The sequence below is a fragment of the Perca fluviatilis genome, chromosome 13 (genome assembly GCF_010015445.1).
Source record: "Perca fluviatilis chromosome 13, GENO_Pfluv_1.0, whole genome shotgun sequence".
Classification (NCBI taxonomy): Eukaryota; Metazoa; Chordata; class Actinopteri; order Perciformes; family Percidae; genus Perca; species Perca fluviatilis.
In genome coordinates, this window is record NC_053124.1 from 21,387,427 (window position 1) to 21,407,312 (window position 19,886).

General features: G+C 38.1%; 1 protein-coding gene and 1 long non-coding RNA gene across 4 annotated transcripts; both read left to right on the forward strand.

Moving 5' to 3' along the window:
- The first annotated feature begins 3,366 nt into the window (after window positions 1-3,366).
- LOC120571662 lies at window positions 3,367-5,762 on the forward strand. The gene is made up of 3 exons (XR_005641256.1): window positions 3,367-3,555; window positions 3,654-3,907; window positions 4,718-5,762. It is a non-coding gene; the product is annotated as an uncharacterized LOC120571662 (long non-coding RNA).
- A 2,015-nt stretch (window positions 5,763-7,777) lies between these two features.
- LOC120570903 (phosphatidylinositol 4-phosphate 5-kinase type-1 alpha-like) lies at window positions 7,778-19,644 on the forward strand. 3 transcript variants are annotated; one of them, XM_039819548.1, is made up of 17 exons: window positions 7,778-7,922; window positions 8,136-8,258; window positions 9,509-9,562; window positions 9,755-9,789; window positions 9,979-10,065; window positions 10,503-10,633; window positions 10,769-10,886; window positions 11,146-11,298; window positions 12,075-12,374; window positions 12,604-12,806; window positions 12,900-12,983; window positions 13,180-13,228; window positions 13,312-13,396; window positions 13,794-13,961; window positions 14,089-14,317; window positions 16,342-16,414; window positions 16,506-19,644. In XM_039819548.1, the coding sequence occupies exons 2-17, from the start codon at window positions 8,210-8,212 to the stop codon at window positions 16,509-16,511; spliced, it is 1,824 nt and encodes a 607-aa protein (XP_039675482.1). In that variant the 5' UTR covers window positions 7,778-7,922; window positions 8,136-8,209; the 3' UTR covers window positions 16,512-19,644. The 3 variants fall into 3 exon arrangements, with proteins under 3 accessions (XP_039675482.1, XP_039675483.1, XP_039675484.1); XM_039819549.1 differs by having other exon boundaries at window positions 9,509-9,550; XM_039819550.1 differs by lacking the exon at window positions 9,509-9,562.
- Window positions 19,645-19,886: the final 242 nt, after the last annotated feature.

Here is a 19,886-nt window from a genome sequence, read left to right on the forward strand (position 1 = left end):
CTTGAATTAATCTTGAAGAAAATATTAAGAAAATTAAATAACTATATTTGGAAAAATATATGAAATAATGGCTGTCTGTACAAGATCATTCAGAATAATCAGGGACAGGGGACAGGGGACAGGGACCAGAAGTGGACTTTTCTAAAGTTTGTGTTTGTATCTCAAAAGGCATATTCAGTAAAACAGGCAGCACTCCAGTGGTAATAAAACTGTGTACTATACACTACCTCATGTCTGGAATCGTTTTGGAGAATTTACATTTACAAGAAGTAGCGCACAGATTTCTTCCTAAAGTTCACCCACTTCACAAGTGGATGGAGAAAGAAAGGAAAAAGACTAAAGAGGTCAAAAGTCCAGCAACACTAGAATTTTCATTTATTCTACAAGTGTAGTTTTTTTTTTACCGCCACAAACTTTCATTTAAAAAGACTAACAAATCATTTGTCATTTTTTGGCGTGAAGCCTTCATCAGAGCATCTTAGGATTGTGACAAATAAAGCACACAAGTTTGCATCAAAGCTACTAAAATTAAAATCACTGTAAGTTGTTACAAACAGATTTACAATTCAAAGATTCTTTTTAGAGATTTGTTTCAGGACATCAATTCTTCTGTAATATTTGCAACCTTACCTGAACCAGAAAAACAAGGCTCTGGATAAATGGCATTTCCATTGATTCCCTTTCATTTGTCTTGGTGATGCAGAGAAAGCCAATCAGGGAGAAGGTGCCAGTCACACCACCTCCACAGATGCCAAATCACCAACCGATTAATCACGTGGCACTTATTAATCAACTTGTCACGTGTTTAAAGCTTGTTAAAAGAGTTTCTGAGCCTAAAGGCTGTTTTATGCTTCTGCGTCGAATCGACGGTGTACCCCTGCAGATCCCTCTGCGTCTATGCCGGACCCTATGCCGTAGCCTGACATGCACCTCTTGAAAAATGTAACTACACGTCGCAGTGGCGCACGGCGCTCGGCCGTGGCTTGGTAGCGTTGCATTTCCTGACTCATTTCCCGATTCAGTGGGAAATCTTTAGCAGGAAAAGTTATCCCTCTCCTTGATTTCATGTTGTTTATGGAGAAGGAGACATGCGTCGCTGCGACGTGTAGTTACCTTTTTCGAGAGGTGCACGTCAGGCTACGGCGTAGGTTTGTGTCTTCACGTACCTACATGCGTAGCAACAGCGTCGATTTTACGCAGAAGTATAAATCAGCCTTAAGAGGCCTGAGAACGGATGGAAAACACATATTAGCGACACAACTGACTGTGATGCTTAATTAAATGTGGGAGAATGTGTAATGCCGTGCATAGCTTCCTCTAAAGACTATTCAAAAGTTTGACTTAAATGAAACATACATATTTATATAGGTGGATGATAGTGGATAAATGTGAACGCAAGGGGGTTTTATATTAATAGGCACTGTGTGGGATTTTTACATCCACATATTAAAAATGTACAGGTAAGAGTAAAAATCCAATCTAGTCTGAAGGATGCATTAGAAATATGAGTGGGGGGGAATAATCTCTATTGTCCAAGGACCTTGGATACAAAATAACAAAACAAAGAACAGTATATGAGTGAGTAAATGAGTCACTATTTAACAGATGCAGATTGCATTTGTGATAGCAGTGCACGTTAAGGGTGTTGAATGGTCATATATGTATCACACCCCAACTATCACCTGAAACACAGAACAAACCAATCAAATACTGATTCATGTTTTCAAAAATAAATTTATATTAAATATTAAACAAAGATAAGAAATGCTTTTAATAGTAGCTGAAAAAAGGTAGTGATTCGATCAATGAGCACTTCTTTAACAGCACAATGTAGACAGCAGGAATAATCATGTGAGAATTGTTTGAATTTAAGGGAGTGAAAAGCTGTTAGTGATTCACTGTTTTTTAGGGAGTGCATCCTTCATTCCTCTCACATGTCGGAACACGGTTTATAGATAACGACATACATAGCAGATGTTGAGCATTTATTGGTGAGTGTGAACCATCTCTTGATAACAAAAAGCACACTCACTCAGTTTTTGAAAGCAGGGGTTGAGTTTACCTAATGTCTGTTGAGTTTTGGGAAAGACATCAGAATTGTTTTGATAAATTGCCGGTCTGTACCATGTTGCTTTCCCACTTTATCCAGTCAGCAAAGCATCACTGACTTGTCAAACAAGTGCAAGATAAACTTACTTCTTTTTTTATTCGTTAGTTGATATTTAACATTCATGTTTATAAAATCCTGCAGGAAATGTGTTGATTGCACATGGAAATTGGACTTCTAATTTCTTTTCAATCGCCCCTTTTCAGGGGCAAGACATTTTGACATCTGTCTGACTCTACAGTTTTAGTTTTTGTAGCTTAGAAATAAACTTGTATGGTGGATGAAGACTTTATGCTCTCTTATTTGTTGCCTTTGTTAAACGGATTGTTTTTTTCCCCATAACATACATCTTACTCGTACCGACAACTGAGCAACTATATCAAAGACCTTAACACCTCAGAACCGTTTAAAGCGGATCTTTGTCTGAAGTCAAAAAAAAAGACCAAAAAAAAGACAATAGCTTGGCGCAACCTTTAGCTCACCCAGTAGAGTATGCGCCCCAGGTATGCTGAGTCCTTGACAGCGGCCTGCGTGTCATCCCCTCCCTCTCCCCCTTTTCCTATCTTCACTAAAAAGATGATTGCTTTCTTAAATGATAGACTACAAAGCCTGAACTCTCCATCCACAGAAACCATCAAACAAGCATGGGAGAGAGAACTGGGTGAGGAGATATCTGGAGACATCTGGGATGATTTATAGGCTTACATAAATGTCAGACAATTCTTAATTAAATTGAAGGTGCTGTGCAGACTGTGTTAAAGTAAACTCCACAGCATTTTTCCTGAGGTCTCATCACAATGTGATAAGTGTAATTCCGCGGATGGCACCTTGTTACAAAGTTTGGCCTGCTGTCCGAAGCTGACCAAATACTGGTAGGACATTTTCGGCATATTTTCCAAAGTGGTAGGTCTGACATTGTAACCTGACGCCAAGCTGATCATCCTTGGCACAACAGGGGCACTGAACACATTAAGGAAGCCTCAAAGACAATGTATTGCCGTAGGCCTTATAACTGCGAAGAAAGTACGGCACTGGCTTCGTGACTTGTCTAATACTCTGGTCAAACTGTTTCCAATAAAAAAGGCCTATTAGAACATGTATCACCATGGAGTTGGATTATTTATTTCCCCTACAAATGCAGTCTTTTGAGACCAAGTTATTTGTCGTGCTGCATGCATCAGCAGCTCAAAGTTCAAACTAATTTGGTTTTATCTTGACAGATCCCAACATTATGTTAATCCCACCACCTTTTCCACCACCACTTCCAAGCATTTCACGCCCGCCCACAGACTCACTCCCCTTGCCCATGTAAGATGGCTGCAGATCCAGTCACAATTATCTTTCAGCAACTCAAGCTCCTGCAAGACAACCAGCTATGACTTTGATTAGAGGCCTCACAGGATATTGGATAATTGCACTGCTGACTCTTCATGGTGCAGATGTGAGAGGTAATTTCTTTTAGATTCTATGACCATTTATACTTAATGTACTGTAGGTACTCTTCAAATTGCAATTGTTAACTTCTGTGTTGCTTTATGTTTTGAAGGGCGAGGAAGGGCTCTCATTGAGCCTGACGTACCTTTCCCACCTGCTCGTCCCACTGCTCAAAACCTCGCTGCCATCTGCTATCAAGGTCAGGGTCGTCCCAGATACCCATCCAGCTTCTTCCCGAGGTCTGGGTTCAGTCACTTCCGCTGCTGTGGAAAGGCCATCAACCGCCTGGAGTTGTAGTACAGTTTGTGCTGCAGTGGACAGGTAGCACAGCAGAGCGACCAGATCCTCTGCTGTGCCCAACAAGCTGTGAGTCCCTGCTTATGTTTGCCAGAATTATATTAAACTGTTATTTATTGATCATGTTCATATTGAGGTGAGGAAGTTTTAGATTTCAGTTCAACTTCAGTTTTTGGATAAACTATGAAGTATACTGCATATTCCAATTGTAATATCATAAAATATTCCAACCACCTATTAAATAGTGCTGGTAAAAAATGTATTTGCAAATGTTTTTAACTGCAACACCAAGCACAAATATACTCAGAACTGGTATTTTTAAATGCTTTTTGTGATCTTTTTGCATTTAGTTCTTTCTTTGGGACATTGACATAAAGTAATATGTTAAATGTATAATTTCTCTCATGTACATACTTTGTGATTTACCTCCTGTAATTACTAATATTTCCGAAGATTCACAAAGATAAGATTCATTGTTAGATAAATAACAAATGTGTTTAGGAAATATACAAAGCATTTTAACATAAATATAATCAAATTTAAGAATAAATGACAAGATTGGTTTAAGTCATTATTTATTATTAGAATATATGGCCTTTTTATCTGATTATTAATAAAGATAGATACATGGTGAGAGAAGGACCTCACGTGTGCATACAGCAACAGTAGATTGGCAGATTAAAAGATGAATGACAATAAACGTTTTAAATTAATTCCTGTTCTTTATAATTGTTAGTAGTGTAATGTTCTGCATCACTCTTTTACAAAATAATAACTTCAACTAAGGAATAAAGAATGATGAGAATTTGTGAGGATGCAAAGTACTTTTTACAGGGAGATGAAATACAACTTTGGACATAAAGTATCTTTTTCTTATAGTGGAAACAAGCCCTGTCCCAGTTCTGTGAGGAAGAGTATGCCACTATGACCAACCCACATGTGTGCTGTAAGAACAGCAGAGACGCACGGTGGACATGCTTCGACAGCGAGCTGCCAAACCCAAACTACGAGCCAACACCAGGCTACACTGCACCCCCAGTCCCTGAGGAGCCAGAATTCACCTTCAATCCAATTGCTTGCTGAAGGTTATAAAATAAATATATACCGCATAGAATGGTAATAAAATAATGATCTTGTGTAACTTTGGGGAGGTAGATTGGATAAATGTGTTCATCACCTGCATCAGAAAAATGTACACGATAATGCTGAGCTATTACTGCTGTGTCCTGCTGATCTGGTCACAGAGGAGGAAAGGGCATGCTGGTTGTGTTAATGCTGAGTAAGGATAATAACAGCTGAAGTCAGTTATTATTTTGACAGATCTGTATTTTAACCATGCTGTGTCATGACAACAGGAAACTTGTTTTTTTAATTGCATTTTTATGTCATTGTTCACTGTTACAACCCAAATAAGTGGTGTCTGTGGTGGAATTTCCATCTTACGAACTCATGCCATGTAAGCTGAGACAATGGTACCCCAGGTCTCCCTCAGGTCCGTGTCCAACATAACCTCATAACCCAGAGGAGTTGTTCAACTTTGTGCCTTCATGGAAGACAGGAGACATAACAGCTGTATGATAAGACAGTGCTGGTCAGCCTGCCAAGGCCATAGACAATAAACAATAAAGATGTCCCAGTTTGACAGTAGTGCCTGGAAAAATGTGGTGTTTGATCAGTGTGTGTTTGAGGAATAGTCATGCTTCCTGTGTTTAATGTTTCTTTCTTTTTTCTTCTGTATAGTATAGTGGAGCAATTAAGCTATTTAGAATAGTATCATGTGGGGCTAAGACATTTAATGTCCCACTTTACCACTATTCACCTAGTCTTACCTTCCTCCACAGCACTGTGGAGGAGGGTCTGGCTAGTCCACACAGCATTCCAGGATGGAAGAAAAACATGGTCTGGATATTGGCATTTCTTTAAACCATTCACAATTGTCTTGGGTGTTGCTAAGCGCCGGACAGAGCAACGGTGCCTCTGCAAAATAGCCTCGGATACCAAACTTATTTTGGTGGAACATGTGTACGTTCAAAGGTTGTTTTAGTCATGCAACAAAAAACTCAGATTGGACAGATAGTCTAGCTAGCTGTCTCGATTGATCCTGCAGAGATCTGAGGAGCAGTTAACCATAGTCCTCATAAATTGACCGCAGTTTAAAATGTCAACACAAAAAAAGCAGGTGACGGACATCCGGCTGAAATGAGTGACATCCATTGGAATTTTCGGCGATACCTGAACTATCCCTGATATGAAACATTGTAAATATAGACTACCGTTCACCCTATGTAAAATGAGTTGTGCTGTTATAGCCCAAATAAATTGTGTCCTGAGTGGATTTCACATTTTCTGACATGCACTGTATTCTTTGAGAAATTAAGGGTTAAATAAAGACATAAAAGTTCTCACATGCTTTTTGTTACTGAACAAGATAGTGATAGTGATTGTGAACTTGTTGGTAGCAGGTTGGGAGCTTCAAATAAAAAACATTTTTTGAAACAGGTTTAATTCAGGTCTTTAAGTCTTGAAAGAGAAAATTCACACGTGCAATAAAACAAGTGTCCATGAGAGGTCGCTACTGGCTGTAATAATTGGGTGTGTGACATTAACAATAACAAAAGTATGCTGCGTAACCTAAATAGCAATGTGAATTAAAAACAAAAACAAAAAAAAACTTAAAACTGTTTGACTGAGATATTTTAAATTGTAGGTGTTACTCATGGATGTATAGAGGTGTTACTGTAAGTGAACTTTGCTTCAGACCACAACCAAAGAATGTCTAAATAGACGGGCTATGCCACAACTCATAGATATCTATGGCCACAACTAAAGAATGACCGGTACATTTCCTGTTTGGCTTCAAAATAAAAGTGGAACAAGAAATACAAATGTCATACTTAAGAACAGTCTTACTCTTTATATACAGTCTTGTACAGACTTGTGATCGTAATAATAAAAATAAATATTATAAAATGTTGCATGTGTACTAATGGTACACTTTCTATTTCGGGCAGTCAAAAATAATATTTTTTACAGTGAAAGACTGTTTAAAATTAGTTTAAAATGTGCACATTAACGGTCAGTGTAACGCTTATCAGTTCAATTTTCTAAACACAAACGGACATTTGGAAAAACAGAAAAATGGGTTCCAATATCCACTTTTTAATTTTTTTCCGCCTTGACAAGTTAAAAAATTGGATCTTTAAACTGTTAAATTTTAGAAAATTACAAAATTGCGTCTGGGCTCCAATTATTCAATAATGCAATAGTATTCTCTCCCTCGTTCCGCCTAGCTACGGAGTTGTATTTTACCTCAGTACTTCCACACTTAATACAACTATATTCCAGAGGCATACTCCATTGTATTTATTTAAGAGGAATAAGTTACTAGTTAAAGATTGTAAATACACAGCCTATGATGAACTTACAAAAATATGCTTTGTTATAAATTAAACTCCCCAAAGTAAATAAAGAAGGTGACCAACTAGAAATGCTGCTTACATATTAACTCATTAGTCATAATAATTACTACAACACTGACGTGAGCCATTCTCCTGCATAATGAGTACTTTTACTTTTGATGACTCAAGTCTATTTTGCTGCTAATAGTTCTGTAAATTTACATAAATACAATTTTGAATGCAGGACTTTTACTTAATTAAAGGATCTAAATACTGTATTTCACAGCTATTTCGTAGTACATTTGCTTTGTTTTATATGTATGTATGTAGGTATACAAATTATTCTTTCAATATGTTATTTTTTGTGTGTGTAGTTATACATTATATATAATATATTAAATATAATGGTAAATTATGTATTTTTGTATTTCTTTAGGCCTGGTTAGTATTGCCAGACCTATCGCCACAGCTCCTTTGTTTTCTTCTGAAGTTGTGTTTTATTCTGACAGACGGTTTCACCGGACGTTGTGTTTTAGCTCTGGTGGTTAGCAGAGCAAAACACCAAACTGCTGCTTCCGCACTGCTTCCTTGTTTATTAGTTTTAGGGAAAACAGTGCCTTTAGAAGAGAAAAGTTGTTGTTTTTTCTTCTCCGGAAACGGCGAGAGCTCCTGCACAAGATTGTCGCGTGAGTTGACTATTTGTTTGTTTGTTTGTTTGTGTTGTTAGTTAGTTATTAGCGTGACTAGCTTGGCTAAAGTTAGAAAAATTTAATTAGAGTTAGCGGCTAACTAGCTTCCTCGCCTCTGTTTCGTTAAATGTCGCAATCCAGACACCTCGGTAAAAATTTTTGCTAACCTGTTACAGCATGCACTGTGTTTACCTTTAATTCGTCACACAGAGACATCTGACCACGTCTGATGTCCAGGAGGGAATTAGGATCTGAGTTTCACCACAACAAAGTCTGAGTTCTGAATGGCCACAGCTGCAGAGGAGCCTCCAGGGCTACAGGGCCTCTCTGGTAGTAAGTAGGCTACTATCATATTATACACCACCTTTTCCTGAAAAGGATAGATCCGATGTGTTTGACAAGAGTTATTTACTTAGCTAGGTGATACAGATACATGGGCATTAGCTCAGATTATGGATCCTGTTTTAAAGTAAAAGAAAAAAGTCAGAATTCTGAGATTATTTTGTTGTGGCCCTAATCCTCTTCCGTACAAAAAAAATATATGTTCCCATTCTTGAATTTATCACTTGTCTTGAAGAATCCAAAGTGCTCACTGACATTGTGTCTGTGGCCAAAATGAAAATGATTGAAGCCGGATGATTGAGGTATACGACGCAGCCAGGCATATACCAGGCGAACCATTAATTCATTAATGAATTAAACCAATACCTGTTTTCTGAACAAGCGAGCTTCATAAATAAATAAGTATATAGTGCTGGACTAGGTCAAGTCTGAGTGCAAATACCAACGAGTCCAAGACAGTAGAAAAACGTCTTGAGTCCTCAAGTACTACAGCACTGCTCAGCAGTCAGTCACTAGAAAGATGGATGTTTGTAAATACAAAACATTTTGTACAAACATACAAAAAGTTTAATAGGCAACCTGTGTGATTGCCAGGTTATTAGGCATGCCTAGCTAAAACTAAAGCAGCCCAATACTTTCATGAAGCTTAATGTTTTCAGTTTTTGTTAAAGCTTGTTGAAAAAAAGTGTTGACTCAACTTTAGAGTCATTTTGGGAGGCTGTAATTTGTGGTGGTGTTGAACTTAATTGAGTTATGAGGGGGTTACTATTTAGTCTCCTCATGGAAATAAATGTGGGTGAAAAAAAATGATAGACCGCATCAGTTTTAGTTGGGGGTCGTAGTTAGTTTAGGTGTACTGAAAACTGAGGAAATGTGGCAATTTACCAAAACAAAGTTTTAAAAGGGGAACCCCAACAATTTGGTATTATACTTCCATAAAGTTGTGGGATTCATAAGAGACAGAATAAAAAGATGACTGGTCAAAATCAATGCAACCAAGGCCAAACTATTCTGACTTTTAGGCCCTGGTATGGGTCAAGGTCCAAATATTCAGGATCGTACATTTCCCATAATGCAACCACTAACATTTCTATTAGACCTTCCTAGCTTGGCAAATAATGTTGACTTTGGACTCCCAGGAATATCCATTTTTGTTATAGCGATTAGGAAATTCATTAGCACTGTATGAACTCACTTTGATAGTAATAGCATACTTCTAATTCCTCCCATTGCACTCAAAGACCTGCAGAGTCAGTTCTGGAGGAGACTATCGTCTCTCAGAGGTAATAAACGAGGTGTGTCTGCATGCTTGTTTCAAAGCTGCACTCTTTCTTTTCAACATAAGGGAATGGTGGAAGCTGTTTCAAGCTGTGTTTTGTGATATTAATGCAGCCAGTGTGAGAATTGCATTTTATTGATTAACTTTGAACTTTTCCTCCTTCTGTATTATTTTCTAACTTGTATGTTTCTTACCTTTTTCACTCCAGATTCGACTGTGACTCGAAAAAATGCTTCTCCCGAGGTAAGTAATAACAGATTTGTTGGGAGGAAATGCATAATCTAGCTGTCAGTTAGGAAACTTCTTTACAGGATTTACAGCTGACACATCATCTGTTTCTTCCTCTTTGAAACAGTAGTACATATCGCTGCAGACTTGCAATGAGTGATTTTCCTCTTGTAATTTTCCCTTCCACCATGTTTGTACTGACAGAGTCCAAGCACCAGCATGTCTCCGGCCATGAAAAAAACAATTGGCCATCGTGGAATTGATCCCACTGGGGAGACGACGTACAAGAAGGTGGGAGATCAGCCATTAATGACTCATATTTAAATTCATCATTTATTAATCTGCCTATTATTTTCTCGATTAATCGCTTAGTCTATAACATTGTCAAGAATCAGACGTGACATCTTTATATGTCTTGTTTTAGCTGACCAACAATCCAAAACCCAAAGATATTGAAATAATGATAATGTTTAGAGTTTTAAAAGATGACTTAAACAATTAATCTGTTATCAAAATAGCTCTGGATTAATTTTCTGTTGATCGACTAATCGATTAATCAAGTAACTGTTAATGTATAAAAAGAAAAGAAAATGGAAATAGGAGCTTTTTTTTCTTGCCAAGTCCTATTGTGGGGATTGCTTATCATTGGTTAATACTTTATCAACAAAAGACAGATTTGAACGGCATTTGTCATTTGATACATGTCATTTTGCTGTTCTGTCTTCCAGACAACATCATCCGCCTTGCAAGGCGCTATCCAGTTAGGCATCACGCACACGGTGGGCAGCTTAAGCCAAAAACCTGAGAGAGACGTGCTGCTGCAGGACTTTGAAGTGGTCGAAAGCATCTTCTTTCCCAGGTGAGTATTTTACATCTTAAAACAAGGATGTGTGGAAAAGATGATGATGTTTTGTCTGTCCTACATTATTATACCTTTACTTAACCTCCCTTGTTTGTGATCTAATCCTCTGCCTCTTCTGTCTTTCACTGGCAGTGAGGGCAGTAACCTGACACCAGCTCACCACTATGGAGACTTCAGGTTCAAGACGTACGCCCCAATGGCCTTCCGCTACTTCAGGGAGATGTTTGGCATCCGGCCTGATGACTACATGGTATTCTTGTTTACTCAGCATCTGTGAAACTCAGAAAATGTGCTAGCAGAACAGTATAGCTCTGAAGAAAGGGACAGAGCTGTGAAGAGCCATGATTGAGGAACTGGAAAGAGTGAAACTGTGAAACAATGGGGTGTTGACACTATATGGGTGGAGCTGCTGCTGATGTAAAGGCACAGCTGACCTGTTTTTAACCTGTAAGTCTATGTTGTTTGGTTTCTACCACATGTCCAACCACTGTGCTCTGGTCTGGTTACAGTACTCTCTGTGTAATGAGCCGCTGATTGAGCTGTCAAACTCTGGGGCCAGTGGATCTCTCTTCTACGTCTCCAGTGATGATGAGTACATCATTAAGACAGTGCAGCACAAAGAGGCGGAGTTTCTGCAGAAACTGCTTCCAGGATACTTCATGGTAAGAATTGATGAGTGGCTTTAGGAATAAGATGGCTATTGCGCACTATAAAACTATGGACTGACTCCTAATCATTATTCTCTCATCCACTTAACCATTAAATGTAAAGACTTGGATACCACTGGTGCTGTTGCAATATAACTTTATGAATGAAGTTTAATCTGCAATTATTTTAATAATCGATTTAATAGTTTTTTCAAGCAAAAATGTCAATTACTGGTTATAGCTTCTCAAATCTAAGGATTTGATGCTTTTATTTATCAGTTACAGTATGAAGGTAAACTGAATATATTTGGGCTTTAGACTGTTGACAAAATAATTTGAATACGTCACCTTGGTCATTTTTCACTATTTTCTGACATATAGACAATATGATAAATCAAGAGAATCATTATCAATGACTATAATGAAAATAATCATTAGTTGAATCACTAAAGGCACCTAACCATTTTTATTTTATTTTGAAATGACACTCTCTAGCCAAATATTGGCTCTACTGTACATTATTGGCTTGTCCCTGCTTAATGTGCAATGTAAGACTGTTTTTGAAAGAAACTGGGGACATTTTCAATTTAAGGTGGCGTATTTGTTACTGGCTGCATCATGTGTGTGGGACAATGTGTTTACTTTTACTCATTTGTTTCATCAAAAAAAAATTCTTTCAGTTTACTACTAGTCAACCACTTTGACTTTCTTGTCAGTTGCACCGATACTTCTTTTAATTTTTTTTTTTACTATTTTACTTACCTCCATGCATTCACTCTGCTCTCCTTCAGAACCTGAACCAGAACAAACGGACCTTATTACCAAAGTTTTATGGACTCTACTGCGTCCAGGCAGCGGGTAAGAACATCCGTATTGCAGTCATGAACAATCTGCTTCCGAGCGCCGTAAAAATGCACCTCAAGTATGATCTAAAAGGCTCCACCTACAAGCGAAGGGCTTCAGCTAAGGAGAGGGAAAAGGCCGTGCCCACATACAAGGACCTGGATTTCATGCAGGACATACATGAGGGGTTGTTACTGGAAGGGGACAAGTACAGTGCTGTTTGCAAGACCATCCAGAGAGACTGTCTGGTAAGAGCTACAGAGTAATGCACATGGCTTAATAGTCTAGTAGTAATAATAATAATAATAATAATAATAATAATAATAATAATAATAATAATAATAATAATGTATACTCTATTAATCCTGCATGGGAAATTACAATGTTTTCACTCTGTTGTTAGAATACACATAATGTATTTTTCTTCCAAATTCATTTGTAATGACTGGTCTGGTGTATTCCTTGATTTCCATTCAGCTTTTGCAAAGTTTTAAGATCATGGATTACAGCCTTCTGGTGGGAATCCACAATGTAAATCAGGCGTGTCAAGAGCAAGCCAGCGAAGAGGCCGGGGCTGTGGACCAAAGGCGGCCACAAGGTCAAAAGTCCCTGTACAGCACTGCTATAGAGGCCATTCAGGCTGAGGCAGGGAGCATGGGATCACTGGACACAGAGGACAAGTGAGTGACAATGTTTAATGGCCAAAGTGTGGTCATGTTTACTGAGAGTCATGACAGAGCACTAAATTATTTTCTTTTTGCTTCATTTTACAGAACGGGAGGAATCCCAGCGCGAAACTCAAAAGGCGAGCGGCTGCTGGTGTATATTGGTATCATAGACATTCTGCAGTCCTATAGGTAAAAAGTACATATTTATGTACATTTATAAACCCCTCGTTCAGTTAGTGACACGCACACAATTTCTACACAGCCTGTTACGCAAAAGCAGCACGTGAGCAGAGAAGCGGCTGCTTCAGAGCTCTGTCTGTGTCTATATAGGATGCGTTCAGGCACAGTATTGAGTGTAATCCAGGGTCTATGTGTTGTTTTTCAGATTAGTTAAGAGGCTTGAACACTCGTGGAAAGCTCTGGTTCACGATGGGGTAAGGTACCTCCACTAGCCTCAGTTAATTATGTTTTAAATTAAAATATATGTGTAACCCCTGTAATCATTCCTTTTCTGTAGGATACTGTATCGGTTCACAGACCGAGTTTCTACGCAGAACGATTTCAGAAGTTCATGTGCAGTGTAGTGTTCAGGAAGCTCTCGTGTAAGTATATATTGTATCTATGTGTGCATGCTGTCTCGCTGGCATTACAACCATATTTGGAATAAAACTTTTTACTGTGTGATCACATGTCAGCTGGTTGCAAAAACGTGGATTAAAAGTGGAAAGGTGGACTGAACCTGAATAAAGGGGGTGGTTATGTACAGTAGTTGTGCCTTTACAAATAAAGTGAATACATTTTTCAGAACACGCTGAGCAGGTGGGTGAGGGACTGGTCACACTAGACACACTCACTCTTGGCACCAAGAATACATTGCCACACCCTCTGCCGCGCCTATCCTACCACTGGGGCGCATTTGTGCACTGACACCAAAATTGAGCCTATAATGTCAGTCTCACATTATGGCCTCTTAATGAACATGTTTCCTCTTGTATCTAGTAAAAACCTCGCCATCTAAGAAGCGCCGTTTAGTGGCACATGTTCCTTTGAGAAAGACAGCTGGCTCAGGGCCTTCTCTGTCGACCCAAACCAGCAGCAACAGCCAACACCCTTTACTCCAACATCAAGTCAGCTCTGAGACCAAAGAAGACACTGAAGGAGACAATGGTAAGAAGTAGAAATAGGATTTCAGTTTTAGCTGGAGTGCCGAAAACTAGTTTTGCAGCATGTACCAGCATGTGAAGTGCTTCTTTCACAACACAGTATTAACAGGGTTCCCTCCCGTTCCACCCAGTCATGCAGTCAGGTCGTCCTGACCTCCTCCCAAAGACCTTACTGCCCAGTGACGCTGTTGGCACCGCTCCTGAAACAGCTACTGAAACAGCTGTCTCCTCCTCCTTGGAAAACCCTGGATTTGCTTCCACAAGCCACCCTCTGCCTCACTCTCAGGATGCCTACAAGTCAGTGGGAGTGGATTTAAACAACACATTGAGCAAAGACCAGGAGCACAGCACCACCAAGAGGTAAGAGGAAAAATACATATGAAGATTAGTATTTTAAAGCTATAGTGTGTAGTTTCTATTGCCCCCATGAGGAATTCTAAGTAATGACAACAAAACTGTTGGCGTGTCCACATGATACAAGCCTTCCATGACCCTCCCCCTCTTCCACCACGTAGTTGCTAGTAACACAAGGAGGAGACAGAGGATTAAAAAAACATGGACTCTTCAGAAGAGGTAATTATATTCACTCGAGATTTGGCAATGGCGTGAACTTAACGGACGTTCATAAATATCAAAAAGTTACGCACTAAAGCTTTAATAAGAGATCCTTAGCTGTACATGCATATTAAAATGTGTTTGGTAATGTCATGGATTATAAAGTCTAATAACTAATGATTAAATGTGTAATGTGATTATTACAGTTTGCCAACAGATTCAGATTCAAGTCCATTTTCTTTAATTATGCCTGTGTTACCAGACACCACAGTATAAAAAGGATTCCATCAACCTTTTCACCATTTTTGTAATTCATTAATTAGGGAAAAATACCAGCAGATTAGTTGATAATGAACATAATTGTTAGTTGCAGCCCTAGTAAAGATTATCTGTTATGGCGAATGAGGCATTTCAATTTCTAGAAGATTTTGGGCATAGATTTGAGCCACAGAAATGCCATCTGCAAAGGCTGTGAACAATTCCTACCTCTCATACTGCTATTGGCTGGAACTAACCGGGACCATAAGTGTAACTATTTCATTGGTAGACCTGTTGTGGGTGGGAGTGAAGGCTGCCAGAGAGTATGAACTAATGGAATAAATGTTCCTGACCTAGAACCTCAGGAAAGTCAAGTCAAGTCAATTACATTTTATTTATAGTATCAAATCATAACAAGAGTTATCTCGAGACACTTTACAGATAGAGTAGGTCTAGACCACACTCTATAGTTCACAAAGCCCCAACAATTCTAGTAATTCCCCCAAGAGCAAGCATTTAGTGTGACAGTGGCGAGGAAAAACTCCCTTTTAGGAAGAAACCTCGGCAGACCCAGGCTCTTGGTAGGCGGTGTCTGACGGTGCCGGTTGGGGATGTGATGAACAGTGGAAATAATAGTCACAATAAAGATAAAGGAACAGTGACTACAAATGGTAGTCATAGTAGTTCATGTCATAGCAGGGCACTGCAGGGTGTTACAGGATGTAGCGTGGCACAACAGAGCATAGCTGGACACAGCAGGGTTCAGCAGGACACTGCAGGGCACCACAGAGCGTAGCAGGGAGTGCAGCAGGAACACGGCAACAGCTACAACCAAGATCTTGGTGCCATCCTAATCCAAGGAAATATGCTGGGTGAAAAAAACAAAACATAACCATGTGTTAAGGCAGTTCAGCATCTTTAGTGCCACCTAGTGGCAAACATCTGCATCCTGCTAATCTCAAGTAAATTATAGTGTTGTTGTTGATTTTTTTTTTTTTTTTTTTTTTTTAAATAAAAGCTTGAACTCTTGGCTAAAAAAAATGATATCTTTAAAGGTATTTTGTGGTTGTTGTTTTTTTTCACATTCAATAACCCAATATTTAATGCTACGTTTACACATGGCCGGCTATTTTCATAAACGGACATTTCAACCTCTCAGTTTTCAGAAAAGTGTTTGTTTATATGTACCCGTGTATATATGCCATCAATGCAGTCAAGAGCACGCCAAACCTGTAGGTGGCAGTGTAACGAGAAGCTCAAGCCCATGTTAGCCAATCAGAATCCCGACAATAGCAACAACAGCAATCAATCACGTCCTCTTTCTCTCTCTCGGCTCCCTAAACCTCAGTTTGTCTCAGTTTAAATGCAAACGTGCAAACGAAGATTTCCAAAATCTCCAGTCTGGCCGGAGTTTTTAGAAAGACTCGGTTTCAGAGGAGAATTCTCCGTTTGTGTGTAAACGAAGGGCACAAATGAAGGGAAATGTCTCCATTTGTAAAAATAACCATGTACGTGTAAACAGGGTCTAATACTGTATGAATTCACTTATTCTGCTCTTTTGTTGTTTGCAGAGCTCAGTATGAAGAAAGTTCTGAGGATGTGATCTCACTCAGTGACATTGTTTCTGACACAAGCAAATGCTCTGTAAGTTGCAAAAAAAAATCTTAAATTTCTTGTGACACTTTTTGCTTATGCTGAGTTTATTCTAACTAGGTTCATTGCTTTTGGTTTACAGGTATAGAAAAATTTACTCAAATGAATCGAGACACACTTGGAGGATGTTATTAGCATGGATGAAATGTTACAACCCTGCCTTGGTGTGATTTGAGGTAAAGTTTTTCAGCGAGACCAAGGGGGATATTAAATGTTTTTTGTTGTTTGGTTTTTGCACTTTGATTTCCAAATCACAAGATGGTATGAGCATGTAAGTGGGCGGTTGTGTTCTGACACTAGTAATTAGTAGTACATGCTGTGGTTATTGAACACTATTATTCATCTCGTAGGAATGCTTCTATACACAACCAAAGATTGCTCTTGGCACTGTCGGCTCAATTCAGCCAGCTTTCAATGTAGAGTGTAAAATGAGGACTTTGCCTTAATTGAGAATGTCTTTATTTAAGCTTTGTTATTTCAAATTATTATTATTTTTTTTTTTAAACTAATTCCTCTTTTGTGTTTACCAAATTGTTGTAGCTTATCCTCATGCATTCTTGGCTCTGTTACATGTTTGACTCAGATGCTTTAACACAAACTATGTGATTTGGGTTGGGAACACAGTTTTAAATAAAAGGGTTTATTTTTGAAAGAAATTACTTTACTGGGTAAGCTGCCATTTTTTAAGCCTACTCTGAATGCATATCATGCTGGAACAAGAGGTGATCCTCAGCTTGCGGTGTCTATTTAAACCAGCTATTCTGATAATGGACTGTGAATCCTAAATGTGACCTCATGTTCAGGTCAAAGAGTTATATTAAAATCATTTTTTTATACTTATCTGTATGATCTGATATCAGTTTCAGGTTTAGTATGTAGACTGGCTTATGTCCAAATGTGACCAAATAACTGATACTTAGATGGCTTTGGACAAAGCACCACAACAAACAGTGACCTGGGACATGTCACATGAAGCAAGACTAGTGAGGTAGTTTGGGGTGAACCCCGTCTTCTTTCAGTGTCACAGAGAGAGCTTGAGTTCCAACTGAGTTTTGTTGTCATGGCCACTAATGCACCAGACCAAATCTGCAAGGAGCAGTTTGTGTTTTAAGGCTTTTGGGTAATTTTCTACAAAAGAACCACCACCTCCCCGATCAATTGTGAAGGGGGAAATGAGTCCCATTCTTAACAGGAACTCAATGAACAAAACACATTATTCACTTTAAAGTGTCATGAACGAAAGAGCATGACATTACAAATGTGGTACAATCACTTGGTTTTTCATTATAATTTATTATATTAAAAACAGTACTATAGTAAAGGTTTGCAGTATAAACAGGTGTCCCAATGTGGCTATAAAATAGAACGGAAACTAAAAGAGCAGAGCGTAGCTAACTCTTAGATGTACCTGCAGTAAATAAAATGTACTGTCTCATGGTATTTCTATTGATTCAGTGCAGCTTACAGTATGTACATATTCTAACACTGCAGACCTGGAGAACATAACACAACTTTGTAAGTAGTTATATTTTATATAATCATAAATTGCATTGTTGGTGTTATTTATACTAAGCATCTGAAACCAGCCCCCACTAATATCATCCAGTTGCTACAGCAATGGCAGTTTCAGACATGCAGGTCAGTCCAACCTGCACCATCTAAAGGCAAAAGTAACTGCAGCAGCAGTTTAGACCTGAAGAGTGATTTGCACCACCTACAGGCAAAGAAAGTGACAGCTTCAGCAACTTTGTCACAGTTGCCACCTTACGACTAATGAGTGCAAGAACAGTTTTGTTTGTTTGTTTTTGGATGGTGTTAGTATGTGAATGTTTGCCTTTTTATATTTTAACCCCACAAAACGTTTTGATTGAGTGGTATTGTTTATCCTCTGTCCTGGTTACTTTGGAGAAAGGAGATTGTATTTGTCCAAAGAAAGAAACCCAGGTTGGGATGCACTGGCCAAAAGAAAATTAGCGATGTAGTTTGGTAGGAGTTTTGACTTTGCTGCTGAATATATAAATGTGGGTGATACTGCATTTTCTTCAAGTATTTCTAATACACTTTTCTACTATTTGCAGTAGGTCACTGCACTAGGTCACTCAATATAATATGGATTACTCAAATTTGAGTTGTTATGTTAACCACATATTAAAGCCTATATATTTTCACACTGATGTATTGCTTTTATTCATAATTCACTTTTGTTGATTTGCTGCATGCCCCAACCAAGGTATAGTTGTAATTTTGTCACTATCAAAATGTTGATGGCTGCCTGGTGTGTGAAAGTAAAAAAGACAAAACTGTTCAGTCTACTTTTTGTAAACTCAAACTGGTAGATGTATTGGTGCTTCGATACAAGTTAGCACTCAAAATGGGTGTGCAGTGTTTAACATTTATAAATGTTTGATGTTTCAAAATGCAGAAATGTATTAGAATTAATTTTTTGTCCGAAAGGATACAATAAATAAGTAATTTGAAAGATGCTTCAACTATGCAACAATATTTGTTTACAGCATATAAATATTTCTGAATGAATAGACGGTGCAATACATTTAATGAATTATCATTTTTCCAACTAAGATAAGATGAATAAGCATAATTTGGGTATTTTAATTAATCCTGTAAATGGTATGTGGAGTTTTTTTCATTATGCTGGCAGTTCTATCAAACTGTCAAACAATGCTTTGTCCCTGTATTTAAAGTGAAACTGTGTTTTTGTAAAAAGAAAACAAAAAAACCTCCAAAACATTTACACATGCAGCCTATGAACCCAACTTGTACATAATCATATGTATTATAGTATTTATTACTGTATGTATTGCTCTGGTGTCCAAAATGTTTATCAATAGTGATTACAGATTGAAAATGTGGTCTTCACTTGCCTTTGAATTATATACAATAAATGGGTGCACATCTGTATGCAAGAATCACAACAATGCTTTTTTTTTTTTTTTACACAATGTATTTATAAGTCCTCTATCTTGCTCTTTTGGGGATGTCATGTTTTTGTACACTTGTACCCAATTAAACAAAAAAAGATGTTGCTTTTGTTTGATTATATTTTATTATACAGATCAAATTGTATGTCTCCAATAGTGTTAGTTGTGCAATATGACTGTGATAAGATGATGAATAATATGGTAGCTATCTCTTTTTTTATTTCTTGGTGTATTACACCCTTGCAATGTTGCAGATTAATAAACATGACTGGTTTCTGGAAATGTTAGGTTTGATTTAATTGTTTTTGCATCGATAGGAAGTACCTTGGTTAGTCAGGAAATTAAATTAATGGATTTACCTACCTTGCTATTTTATCTATAAACACATTTTCGATTCCCATTTCCAGAAAATGTTAAGTATTATGCTATACTTTATATGGATATTGCAATACAAAATTAGATTTGCTATGGCATATCGTATCCATATCGCTCCATCCTAATCTGTATTTGCACAATAAATAAAG

Coding starts and splice junctions, on each gene's coding strand:
- LOC120570903 (XM_039819548.1), top strand. CDS start 8,210: ATGGCCACAGCTGCAGAGGAGCCTCCAGGGCTACAGGGCCTCTCTGGT. Junction 10,066..10,502: donor GGGAGACGACGTACAAGAAG/GTGGGAGATCAG, acceptor TCTGTCTTCCAG/ACAACATCATCCGCCTTGCA. Junction 10,634..10,768: donor GAAAGCATCTTCTTTCCCAG/GTGAGTATTTTA, acceptor TTTCACTGGCAG/TGAGGGCAGTAACCTGACAC.